General features: G+C 38.0%; 1 protein-coding gene and 1 long non-coding RNA gene across 8 annotated transcripts in view; one reads left to right on the forward strand and one right to left on the reverse strand.

Annotated features, from left to right (window-relative positions):
• The window catches only part of LOC116753884, a 289521-nt gene that overhangs the window by 109562 nt on the left and 166917 nt on the right, over positions 1-13042 (forward strand). The gene's annotated exons all lie outside the window — the stretch shown is intronic.
• The window catches only part of SYNPO2 (synaptopodin 2), a 178683-nt gene continuing 171141 nt past the window's right edge, over positions 5501-13042 (reverse strand). Inside the window, exon 5 of one of the 2 annotated variants that reach the window (XM_032631848.1) lies at positions 5501-6378. In XM_032631848.1, the coding sequence (XP_032487739.1) occupies positions 5839-6378 (540 nt within the window). In that variant the 3' untranslated portion in view covers positions 5501-5838. Of the gene's footprint in view, positions 6382-13042 lie in introns of both variants that reach the window. The other variant, XM_032631849.1, reaches the window with a different exon arrangement.

Genomic DNA, 13042 nt, shown 5'->3' on the forward strand with positions numbered 1-13042 from the left:
AGGCTAGTCCTGACTGGGTCAGGGATTGGCCCCGGGTCCTGAAAAGCTGCTGTGGACTCCTGTCATAGATTTCTATGCTGCTTAAAAAATGGTTGCTCCATCCAAGTGGGAGTAGGGGCAGTACAAACAGTGTATCTTCCCTAGTTTAAGGATGGCACTTTACTTTCCAGCGTATGCACTATACCTGCAGAATACACCTATAGCTCAGTTGTCTAAATGGATAATTTTTTCTAGAAGAGGTGATGCTGACGAAAGGCTAAGCAGGATCCTCTGAATGTTCGTAGTAATGTAGACAGAGTTCTTCAAGGTCAGTTTGGGCTTACATAAAATTGTGCCTTTGCCTACATATACCCCATTATAATTTATTTGGTAATTTAGGGCAAACCTCACATTTATTCAAATCATCATGGTGAGGCAGTCCTGCTCTACAAAGCCTTTTCAGACCCTCAAGTAATGAGCATAAATCTCAAAATCCTGAAGAGCTGGCGAAGCTTTTTCCTCTTGGCTGGAGGGGGGAATGGAGGACAGTTTATTTAGAAGAGTGACAGAGGGACTTCCCTGGTGGCACAGTGGTTGGGAGTCCACCTGCCAATGCAGGGGACACGGGTTCGATCCCTGGTCTGGGAAGATCCCACATGCCACGGGGCAACTAACCGTGTGCCACAACTACTGAGACTACGTGCCTAGAGCCTGTGCTCCAGAACAAGAGAAGCCACTGCAGTGAGAGGCCCACACATCACAGTGAAGAGTGGCCCCTGCTTGCCACAACTAGAGAAAGCCTGCACTCAGCAATGAAGACCCAACGCAGCCAAAAATAAATATAAATAAATACATTAAAAAAAAAAACAAAACGAAGAGTGACAGAAAAGTCAAGGACAAAGAAGGTACAATGTAGCAACTCTTCACTACAACTTTAGAGAGGAAAAAAATATCAGAGCAAGATACACTGGTGGCATTTCCTCTTTAAGTGGTTTTCATAAAATTACTTGATTTTTATAGGGGGGATTGCCAGACTCTTTCTAGAAATATAAACTGTCACATTTTATAGTGCTGTGAATAATGAAATGTCCCTTTGTGAAAAATACTGCTCCATTAAATTTGAGAAGTCACAGATCCTGTTATTTTCCAAAACCACTGAGGAAATGTACTTTGCACTAAATACTTCTGGTATTATGTGGACTAGGGAAACACTGGCTAGTCCTGAAGCATCTCTGTTGCTGTCTTCCTGGTGACTAGCCAGGGAATTGGACTCTCCTTGCCCGATGGCTCCACGTGGAGATAACATAACTTATCTTTTGGCATGTCTTGAGATTTATAGTTTACTGAGTGCTAGGAATTCCAAAAAGAAAAGGGGCTTTTTCTATGGCATTAGCATCTTCAGTCATGTGAACAAAAAAAGAAGAGAGTGTCACTCATCATCTAGTTATACAAAAGGTTAAGTCGGAATCTACTGCAGTTGGCCCACCGACAGAACAGTGCACCCTGAGGGAAATACAGCATGGAAAAAACGGTATGAGGCATTCTGTGCTTTGGATAAACAGGCCCCTGGGTAGTTAAGAAGCACATCTCAGGAAGAATTTCAGTGAGCCCAGTTTCTTGCAGTAAAGCACAAAAATCATTAATTTGAGATATCTGTTCTATGTGATTAGCAATAATCTTTTACTAAGATGTTTGCTTGACTACCAGTATTTCCTAGCAAAAAAATTCATAGGTATACTGGCTCCTACCCTGCCTCTTCAGAGCAGTTTCTCAGAGCTACTGAGAGACTGTCTTCCTGGCTGTAGTCCTCAGTAAGACCCTGAATAAAACTTAAACTCACAACTCTATGTTGTGTGTTTTTCTTTAAGTTGACAGACAGTATAGTGCTACTATCTCTTAAGTTATTTAAATCTTTAAAATGGTCCTCATTTTTAAAGAATGTTTCAAGTGCTGGCCGTTTAAAAAATATGTTTTATCAGAATGCCAAAAACAGCCATTTTATTCATAATTTAAAAAAAAAAGAAGTATCAAAAAGCTGTGCTGCATAATGTCACTGACCAGGGAGCTCACATTCCAGCTGATGGTTTTAATAGTATGTAGGAAAATCCAAAGTCATTTTTTAAAAGCTTTACTTAAATATGCTTTATTATAATGAACCCTTCAGTTTAATCGAGGTGAGGGATCAGAAGCCCTGGAATGACAAACATGGTAGATTCTCTGAGTCCAGGGTGGTTTCAGAAATCCAATCAACACATTATCAAGTCATATTACCACTGGCCATGCTTATGCTTAGGACTGATTTTCAATACTATGAAAGAAAGAATTAATAGAGAATAATATTAAATTAATAAAGAATAATATTCTAATATTAAAATATGGATCCAAAACCTCTTAACTTGCATGTGAAATTGATCATATTTTGAGGTAAATTTTTTTTTTAAGTTTTTAAATGTTATAGCTAAAATGTTACCAACCAGCATGAAATTCTTTTGATGTGTCTGGAAGCTGATACAGTAGAAACTAAAATTTAAAAATATGTAGTAGATAAGGTTAAATCTTTGGAGTGAAGACTATTTCAAAACAATTTTTTATAAGGAAAAATGAAAAGGCTGTTTAAGTTGATTTTCAAGTTATTTTTATTACTAATACAGTTTTGATTTCAGTATGAATCTTTCAAATACAGTATTGGGATTAACAAAGGTGGAAATGTTAAGCTAATAAGCAGGAGAACATAGTCTATTTTAGTAGAAAAGGTGTGGACAGTGTAGATACTTCTACTTTAAAAAGAAATCAAATGTGAAAATCTACTTTCTCTTAAAAACAAACATTTCTACAGTTCCTATCTAATTATAATAACTGAGCCTATTTGATATATTTTTTATCCAAAGTTTCAATTGATTAATATATATATGTATATGCTTGAGCCCTAACTGTGTAGCCCTTTCCAGTGTGGGTGATGGGGCCAAAACATGAGACATATTCAGAGATAAATGGACTAGAATTGTGCAGTTATAAAACTTAAAATATAGCACAGTATTTAAGTCATCTTAATAACAGACACTTCACACACATGCAATGATATATTTAAACTCAAGATGGAAAGGAGGTGCCAAATTAGTGTACTTTTAGAGAATGCTTTTTAATCCATGGTAGAACAGAGCTCTTTGTACCTATGTGACTGCTACTAGTAGAAAAATGTCTTACAACACATGTGGTATATATTTACAAAGTAACAGCTCTTCTCTAAAAAGACTATTATTTGGAATATAAGACAAACTGATTTTATTTTTGTGAGAACAGTAGTTATCTAGGTGTTCTCAAAAGGAATCAGATATCAGCATGGCAACCTTAGCGCAAACACTAGCTTGAGTGTAAGCAATCTAACTTTACTCCTTTTTGAGTAAACTGGAGATAAATACCCATACATTTTGTGATGATTTGACAATGGCACTTCTGCTTTTCAGAATTATGTCTGCAAAGTATGACTTCTTGAAACATTGACTTCTAATAAAAATATGAGACAGTCATTTCCTTGTGAATGAAAAATGCATAACTTTCCTGCCATGTACTGTCATTTTCATGATGTCTAGAATAAATTCAAATAGCTTAATACCATGATTGTTTTGATCTAGTGCATGCAAAGAGGGAGATGGCTGTTTTACAATAATGTTTAAGTTTAAAATGTCTGCTTCTCTCTATTTTGAGTCTAGTGACAGTTTTAGTGAATAATATAATGTATATCAACTTCTGGAATTGAAGTATCTAAAATCTAAGGAGTAAAGGAAATAACTTCTAGCATTATAAAAGAAAGCAACAAAATAGGATATGATCCTGTCACACAAAATCTTTTCTGCTAAATTCTGCATATCTTAAAACATTGACATGTAGAATAACTGGATCACTATAAGAATTTTTATGTGGGGATTCCTGAGAATTCCTGACAGATTAATCAATATACCAGACATTATTTTTTTAAGATTCCATAGGAATTCTTTAGGAATCAATAATTATATCTTATAATTTGAGAGAATTAATGCTGTATCAATTTAAGATAATTTAACAATATAAATTTAGAAAGTACTCTTCTTAATAACTGAACAAATTAGTATCTGGGTGACGCCATTACCAATAGAATTTACTGTGATTTCTTCAACTTTTTATTTCTTTGTTTCCAACATAAGGGATTACTTGTATCCTGGCAATTTAAAAAAATTTTATCCTGTGAAAGAGACCATCATAGTGATAAATTCAAGAGTCAAAAAAAGTAAAACAAAACAAAATAATCATATTTAGAAACCTAAGAAAGTTTTGAACACTCAAGATGTTTTCATTTTAAAATTTCTCAATGCTTGTTTATGATGTAAAATACTTTGAATTTCCTTGTATTTAATACTTTGTGGGTATGGCAGTGAGGAGCAGGTGTTTGACTGATTGTCTCATGGTCATGCTAACAAGGCATGGGTCATGGAATTGTCCAAGCAACTGTTTAACTTCCTTTGAACATCCTAATGATGTCTTTCTAAAGAAGCACCACTTGTTGCATAGGCTTCTGTGGCATGCTTTCCATAACTAAATCAATGGTCATGACCTATGTTTGCATAATAACAGACACATCCTCTACCACTTCCTTAAATCCACTAATAGCTTTTTTTCTTCACATCAACCCTCACTCCACATAACACATAGCACAAAACCTGCTGCCCAACAATTACTCTTAGACCTTTAATGATACATGTAGTGACACCAGGGACCTCATCCACTCCTAAACTTAATCTGATATTTATATGATGAGCAATAAAAATGAATAATGCATCAAGGGTCATTCTACAAATGAGAGAAACTCAGAATATCAGAGCTGTTAAGGATATAAGAGATTAAATAATCTGATATTCTCATTTGACAAATGAGAACGCCTGAACCCAGAATCTATTCCTGTCTCAGGCTACTGGCTTTAAGTAGATTAAAAATAAATCCTGTAGGGCTTCCCTGGTGGCGCGGTGGTTGGGAGTCCGCCTGCCGATGCGGGGGACACGGGTTCGTGCCCCGGTCCGGGAGGATCCCACATGCCGCGGAGCGGCTGGGCCCGTGAGCCATGGCCGCTGAGCCTGGGCGTCCAGAGCCCGTGCTCCACAACGGGAGAGGCCACAACAGTGAGAGGCCCGCGTACCGCAAAAAAAAAAAAAAAAAAAAAAAGTAAATCCTGTACCTAAATCTTTCAATTCCCCACATATTATGCCATTTATCTCAAAAATCTGCCTGAAATGTATAATTGTCTTACTCTCAAATATTTCTTTCTTTCTGAGAACATCTATATTTCAATTCCAAAAACCAAATTTTATTAGATTTTAAAATATATTTCAGAGAAATGCTTAAAATACCACCAAGGAAATCCTTTTTATGTAATTATTACTCATTGTCATATCCCCATTGAAAAATTCTCCCATGTTATATTCTTGCTGTTACTGCTAATGACAATTAGCATATCATATTTCATTAATTCCATCCTAGACTAAGGCACATAAAGAAAATACTTAAATTTCATTTTAATTGAGAGAGTTTAGTTGCCTAGACTACTCCATATTAATGAAAAAAATGGAATTAAGATCATGAATTACGTATAAGTGCCATCAGCACAGAAAATGAATTTTTCTTCAAAGAAATTCTCTATGCATCTGCAGAGAAGGAAGTGATTCACACTCACATGTGCATATACACACACACACACACAAACTCAGATAAATGACCTATGAGAAAAAGCCAAGATCAAAAGAGAATCTAAATCTGTTGGAAAAGTCAAAACCACTGCAAAGAAACATTAAAAAAAAATTATAAGTGGCACATGATCAGTTCTTCTAACTTTCATGTTTGGCGTCTCCATCCCCTAGGGTGTGGGTTATAGTTGCAATTGGTTACTGAAACACAGTAATCAGACCTGGTCTCCATAGACATTATTTCAGAATCATTTCTGGAAGGCTGCCTATAATATGCATATGGTACCTGTGAATCATGTTGGGAGTTGGTGGGCATACTATTATTGGGTAGGAATGCAACATTATACTCTTGCCTTCCAAATGAGCCCATATTGGCCTTCTGGGTTTGAGGGACATAGGACGGTCTTTCATTCCAATCCTCAGACGGCCCTGGAAGCACCTTCCTCCGAGCTGCTGAGACCACATTTGCCATAATGGATTCCTGAATGTTTCTGGGTCTGAAGTCATCATCCAGTAAACCAAAAGAAGACTTGGCTGCTGCTTCCCCAGGAGTTAGTCTCTTGTTTGCTTCCTCTAGCCCATCAGTTGGTTTGCTAGAGTAGCTATAAGCAGGCTGGTATACCCAAGGAGATGTTGTAGAGATGGTGGGTGGGACTGGTCTTCCAGGAAGAGAAAGAGAGCGTCCACTCTGCTAGAAATAATGAAAATGTTAATATATCTCATTCATGTTGGTTTATGCTGATTGACTGTTATTCCAATGTATTCTCCACACCATTACTAAGCACTATAAAAATCAAATCACCACAATGCTTAGTCCTAAAGCCAAGATAGGCTGCCTCTACCCGGTGTATTATTAGCGCTGGTGTGGGACTTGGCCCTCATTTAGGACCTCCTCCTTGCTCTCCTTTTCTGAATCCATAGCTCCAATTGCTACCATCTTTCTTAGTCATAACCACCATGGCAGGTGCCCTGTCATCACTGGGAGCCACCCTTACTCCTGTCTGCACTCTTCATATTCATGTCTATATCCACAGCCCACCCTCATTCTAATCCTGTTTTCCTGATACCAAATAAACTTAACATACTGATAACTCTGGAAACAGACCATGAGCTACTGGGCTTTGTACTTTTCCCAAGTGACTTTTAATATGTTATATTGATCCACTGATTACAGCAAAAACAAAGAAAAACTACTTAGATGTATTCAGTGTTACTGGTCTGATGGAGCAGATCGCCTTTCTCCAGGCAAATTCTTTTTATACATTCGTGAAAATCACATCAATCTTTATTTCCTGAGTGTGGTGTATTGCCCATGTCTTGAAGGAAACATTTCAGCCACGTGTTTCATTTGTGCTTTGGTTCCTTTTGTGTGTATTACATTCCTTATTTCCTTGAGAGTGTGTGTCCCTGAAATATTCCCTTGTATATGCTAAATGTTCAGTTTGTCTAATATGCAGAAATATAAATTACTGAAAGCTCTTTTATTCTCTCTTTTTACCCATTCTGTATTTCCAGGGACCTTGAAGTCTGGTTATATACATTATATTCTCACACATTCCCGTTTGCATGAGACCCTTAGACAAACTCTTGGCAAAAAGTATCAAAGGCACACTTAAGAGAAATGAGTCAACTTGGAAGTATCATAACATTGTGTTTCTTGAACAAAAAGCATTGCCATGCTTAAAAATGTGTTCAGATACTATAAATGGTTTCAACAGCTTTTCTTTCTTAATCAAGTTCTTAAATTTAAAATGAATAGCAACACCTGGATTTGGACAAAATGTCTCAGATTAAAATGTTTAGGTATTCCTGTTGTTGTTATTCCATTAGGCACACAAAGAAGGTGGGTGGTTCAATCTTGGTTTGCATATAAAGAGTAAGGGAGTCAATATAATGAATCTTGATTCTCTCTTTTCAGTCATTAAAACTTTAGTAATAATGGGGAAATTTCCTGGCAGTCCATTGGTTAGGACTCAGCACTTTCACTGCATGGGGCCCGGGTTTGATCCCTGGTGGGGGAACCAAGATCCCTCAAGGGACGCAGCCAAAAGAAAAAAAAACTTTAGTAATAATGGTTGACTTTTAGCAAAAACTTGTTTTCATTAATCTCCTTCTCTTAATCTAAATCCAGTAAGTCACTATTTAAGGACTTGGTTTCTATTCTACATTGTTAGTGCATTGTTTTCATTCATTTATTCATTTAACAAAAATTTTATTGAATAGTTAATGTTTCTAGGCACTTTCCCATGAGCTAAAGATACAAAGATGCTTCAGATAAAGTCCCTCTCCTCTGGAAGCATACAATCCAGTACAGTTTTTAGCTCTGCAATTGTGAGTTAGTCAATGAGAGGTCAATTTAGAGAAGAGACTCTTTACCTATCTTGACAGGACCAATAGCCAGTTTTGTACACTGTGAGAAGTATTAACATTCAGCATGATAAAGAGGAATTAGCTCTTCTCTCCCACAGTATGTGTCTATGTCTCCCTTTTGTCCTTATCTCTGGAAGAAAGAGAACAACATTGGTCTATAGAGTCCCTGGGACGCTTTTCACATTCCAATGATATCTGTTTTCCATCAGATACAGCACCTGCTTTAGTCTGGTCTTTAAAACCATAGAGACGTAAAGGATGGCAACAAAAAGGCTCAGGTCTCCACAGAAATGTAGGCGAGGCTCCTGAATATACATACAGGTAACTAACATCACTGGCTAATAACTGGAAAAATAAATAATTATCAATATATTTGGAAGTATTAAGTACAATGTGAAGGCATACACCTCAGTGATAGGGCATGAAAAACACTGGATGAAAGAGAGAACTTTATTTTCTGGTCTTTGTTCTACCCACTTAGTTGGGAAATCTTCAAAAGAATGGAATCTTAACAGAAATGTAAAAGTTCAAAACACTGTTGAATGATACTCTAAAAACAAAGACATCAGGGATTGTTTTTCAGCTAAGGCAAAAAACATTAATCAGTTGAATGTGGGGAGAAAGAGTAAAACTTTGAAGTATAATGTTGAAAGAGTAAGTCGTAGTTTTCTGAAGAGAAATTTAAAATAGCATTGAAGCTTTTAAGAAAAGTCTCATGTAGAATAGACATATGCCAAATATAGCAGCAGTGCAGGTCGTAAAGGAAGAGGGCAATGACCTCAATGAACAAAATGACAATTGCTCTTCTATATACTCCTCAGACTGCCAAATGTGACTTCATGCTCCTTTAAATGCTAACAATAGAAGAAAATTACAAATTGTCTTAGGTTAGAGATGCAACTGTGGTATAAATAAATAGTTCTTTAGGTACATTTTTGTTTCTGTTCATGCCAAAAATATTTCAGGCCTCTAGTCTCTGCCTGCACCCAAACCCCTAATTCTAACGTATTTCCCCAAAGCAATTTTCACATCTTGTTCTTTGGTGCTATTTCCTTCTGTCAATCTCTGTCCCAGGGCTCATGCTGTTCTCTGCTTGGCTGGCTAAATGAAGCCATGTGATCTATCCTGAGCCAGAAATGACCAAAGGGACCTGAAAATAACAGAAGTGTTTCTTCTGTTTTGGAGTTTAGATGTCTGATGGTAGAATCCTAGCCACACATGGGTTAGATTCTGTGTTGGAGTTTCTATCTTGGGTTGTATTATTATCAAAAGAATTTAGTTTTGATATGAGAGCACTTAACTGTAACCAGTATGTTAAATTGGTTATTTTTTTGTGTATTATTATGTATGATGTGTCATCAGAATGCTTATTTCTTTTTGTCTCCTACTACCATTTAAGTTTTTTTAATGAAAGAAATTTTTTCACTGCTGCTTGATGAAAACTTAGCAGGTCCTGTGACATTCTGCTTCCTTTTAGGACTAGTCCTATCATTACCTTAAGTTACCCAAACCACTTGATTTCAACACAGAATATTCCAGCCACTGGAATAACAAACTCTGATCTCCTCTTAGAGTTAAATCTCCTCTCCTTCCCCAACTGCGGCCCATTTCAGGAGGATCACCTTCCTTCAGGGAAGGCACTGTGGTTGGCTTCTTCATGCTTTCTTCCTCTTCCTCTCCTAGCTTGCGAGCCCTGACTTCCAGCCCCCTGGGGTTAGAATGACAGGATAGAGAAAAAAAGAGCAGAAAGAAATTTTTACTTGATTTGGTAACATCATATTCTGGCTTTTCACTCTCAGAGCCAGGGAGGCCCAGAGAAGAAAACTTTCAAGGGATATTTGAAGATTCTTATTCCTATCAGATAGCTCATCTGTAGTCCTCGGTTCATGCCAATTCGTCTCAGTTCTAGGGGTTAACTTGTAACTCAATCTGCACCCCCTAGAAAGCTGTCTACCTACCGTTGTAGCTACTAGGGTCTGTTTGCACCCTTGGAGAGGCCCCAAGATGACCCCATCCAGCTCTTCCTTACTCCTGGACTGCTCTGGTCCATGGGGAATGCTCACATCATTTGCCTTTGGCAGTGCAGCAGCAAATTTCCTGGTTCTTTGCCAAAACAGTTTTTCACACCATCTCTCACCCTGTAGATATCCTGGGAGGGAGTCAGACTGACTGCAGCCCACCCACTCTGACCTCCCATCCATCTGCATGCTGACATCTCGGATCAAGTTCCCTAAGAAGCCACTTTGAAACTCTTTTCTCACAAGGCTGGAGGTGAGAGGGTAGGGCCCCCCAACTCCACCTACTCCAAGCACACACTTAATCTGCAGCATTCCAGAATTCCTCCTCACAAAATCCTCTCTCCTTACCAGACTCTGACCCCCTTTAATAACCTGGACCTAAGGAGTTCAAGAATTGTGGAAGCGGTTTGCTATTCTGTGAACACACTGGGACACTCATGTCTGCTATTTTCTTTGTAAAGTCTATGTTTTAATCTGGAATCTCACTTCAGTGTGCAGCATCTCTTAAATTTGAGGGCCTTGGGGGAAATTTCCACTTTAATATTCTGTTATATAACATTATCATTTTCAGTAGAGCATATAGTTCTTTCTCTTATTTTTCTTTTTAAAATGAAATATAGGTTAAAAATAGAATGAAATGTGTTTTTTTCTACTAATTAATTGCAAGAAATTTATCTAATAACTTCAAATAGTCTTAAAAGTTGAAACCTTACACCGCACCCAGGCCTTGCCCTAGAGAAGGTGCCTCACTCATTTCCAGGGCATCTCAGGCAGTGCTTAAGCTCTAATCGTTGAGAACATCTTCCATATATTGAACCAAACTTTACCTCCCATAACTTTACCCCATTGATCCTGATAACATAAAGTACATCTGCTTATACTCCTCTCCAGCCATTCCTTCACACATTCCAGGCTGCTTCCGCTCTCTCGGAGCACCTTCACCACCTCATGCTCTTCTTCAGTTTTCCAACGAAGGGAAAATAACATCTATGGTGTTCACTCCCTCAGGTTTTCTGCATCCCTTTTTCTGCCAGTTTGTTAGATAAAACTAATGCAGATATAATGTCTTGATCTCCTTAAGTAGATGTACTTCCAGAAACACAATCACCAAAAGCAAACCCATGAAGATATCATTCAAACTGACTGAGGGGCCATGTCATCTGGCAGGTGGCATAGTTAATATTGCACGTAGAACAACAGTCTCTGTGTATTTAGACCAGTGTGCCATTTAAGTGTTGAATCCATGAGAGTACCTGTCAGTCTTTAGCTCGTCCAATAAAATGCATGCAGTAAAGGCTGCAAATATTCACACTGAACTCACGAATCACCTAATGTTATGTATTCCCATCAAAAGGATAAACACAAAGGAAGCATTTTCCTGCTTCTGCCTTCAGCAATAGCCAACACTAGTAGATCACTTACTGTGTGCCCAGTGGCGGGTGCTAATTGCTTTGCATGGAATATTTCATATATTCCTCATAACAACCCCATGAAGTAGGCACTTTAAAGATCCCTATTTTCCAGATGAGGACAGTGACACTTAAAGAGGGTAAGTAACTTCCGTAAGGGTAGAAAGCTAAAAAGTGCTAGAGTGGGGGGAGTTGAACCCAGGCAGTCTCATATCAGGGTTCTTAATCAAATACATATGACACTGTACTTGGAATGCAACTGTTTTGAAAAAATATCTTTTCAAAAAAAGATTTGAATCCAAGCAAACTAAATGGAATGAGATGTTAGAAATTTTGGAAAGGGTCATTGAAATCTTAATTTTGGATTCATTGATACTGGCATCTTGCCATTTGTCACAAGCACAAGTAGGCAGGCACCAGTGAGTAGCGAATACATCACATGAGATGTACTCCCTCTCTCTTAAGATGAGACACTGGGCACTCTGCATTCAGGTCAGCTGAAAAGCTCAGAGGAGCGGGGGGCCTTTCTCCACTTGACATGAACTATCTTTTATGTCAGTTAGATGTTGACTTATCCACATAGCTTGTTAATGAAGCAGCTTAGTGAGCTTCCTTGTTAAACTGTCCAGTAACCAACTTAGCTGCCAGGAAACACTTGACATTTAAAATAAGGAAAGGTCATCTGAGGTTTACCTAGGACAAAGAAGTGAATTCTAAAGCAATGCAAATAGCCCTAGAAGCCAAAGAAGTTTAATGTGATATACGTTTTGAAGTTCAAACTGTTTCATACCATACACCTTATAAGCTAAAAAATTCTCTTGGCTGAAATCCTGCTTACACATACACAGTAGAGAATCTCCAGCTGACAAGTGTTATTTCAACTCCTTCGACTCCTTTCTCTCTAAACACACATGATCAGTAAATATTCATCACAAACATATACTTTATCATAAGCAGATTCTAATAAAAGCCAACAGGAATAAATGGCATTTCTTTTGACTTATAAATCACTGATTAGAACTTCTACAAAGCAGAGGTCCATGAAAGGGCACATGAATAGAAGAAAGCACCAGGCATCTGCCAGTTTTCCATTTGCTCAGGTTAAAATATTTGGAGTGATTGTTGACTCCTCCCCATCTCTTACACTCCACACCTGAACTGTCAGCTTTAAAATACATGCAGCATCTGACTATTTCTTACCATCTCTATTGGTACCATCCTGGGCTAACCCACCATACTCTTTTGCCTGGATTATTGCTATAGTCTCCTAATTAGTTTCCCCAGTTCACCCTTGCTCCTTTAGTCTAGCCTCAATACGGCAGCCATATTGAGAATCCTGTTGAAACCTAAGTCAGATTATGTCACTTAGTCCTCTGTTTAAAACTCTGTCATCGCTTCTCATTTCACAACAGGAAACAAAGTTCTTTCACTGACCCACAAGGCCCTACAAAATCTGCTGGTTTCACCCCTCCTTATACCTCTGATTTCATCTCCTCCTGTTCTCTCCCTACCACTTTGCTCCAGCTACGCTGGCCTCTTTGCTATCCTTTGAACA

This window comes from Phocoena sinus, chromosome 5 (genome assembly GCF_008692025.1).
Source record: "Phocoena sinus isolate mPhoSin1 chromosome 5, mPhoSin1.pri, whole genome shotgun sequence".
Classification (NCBI taxonomy): Eukaryota; Metazoa; Chordata; class Mammalia; order Artiodactyla; family Phocoenidae; genus Phocoena; species Phocoena sinus.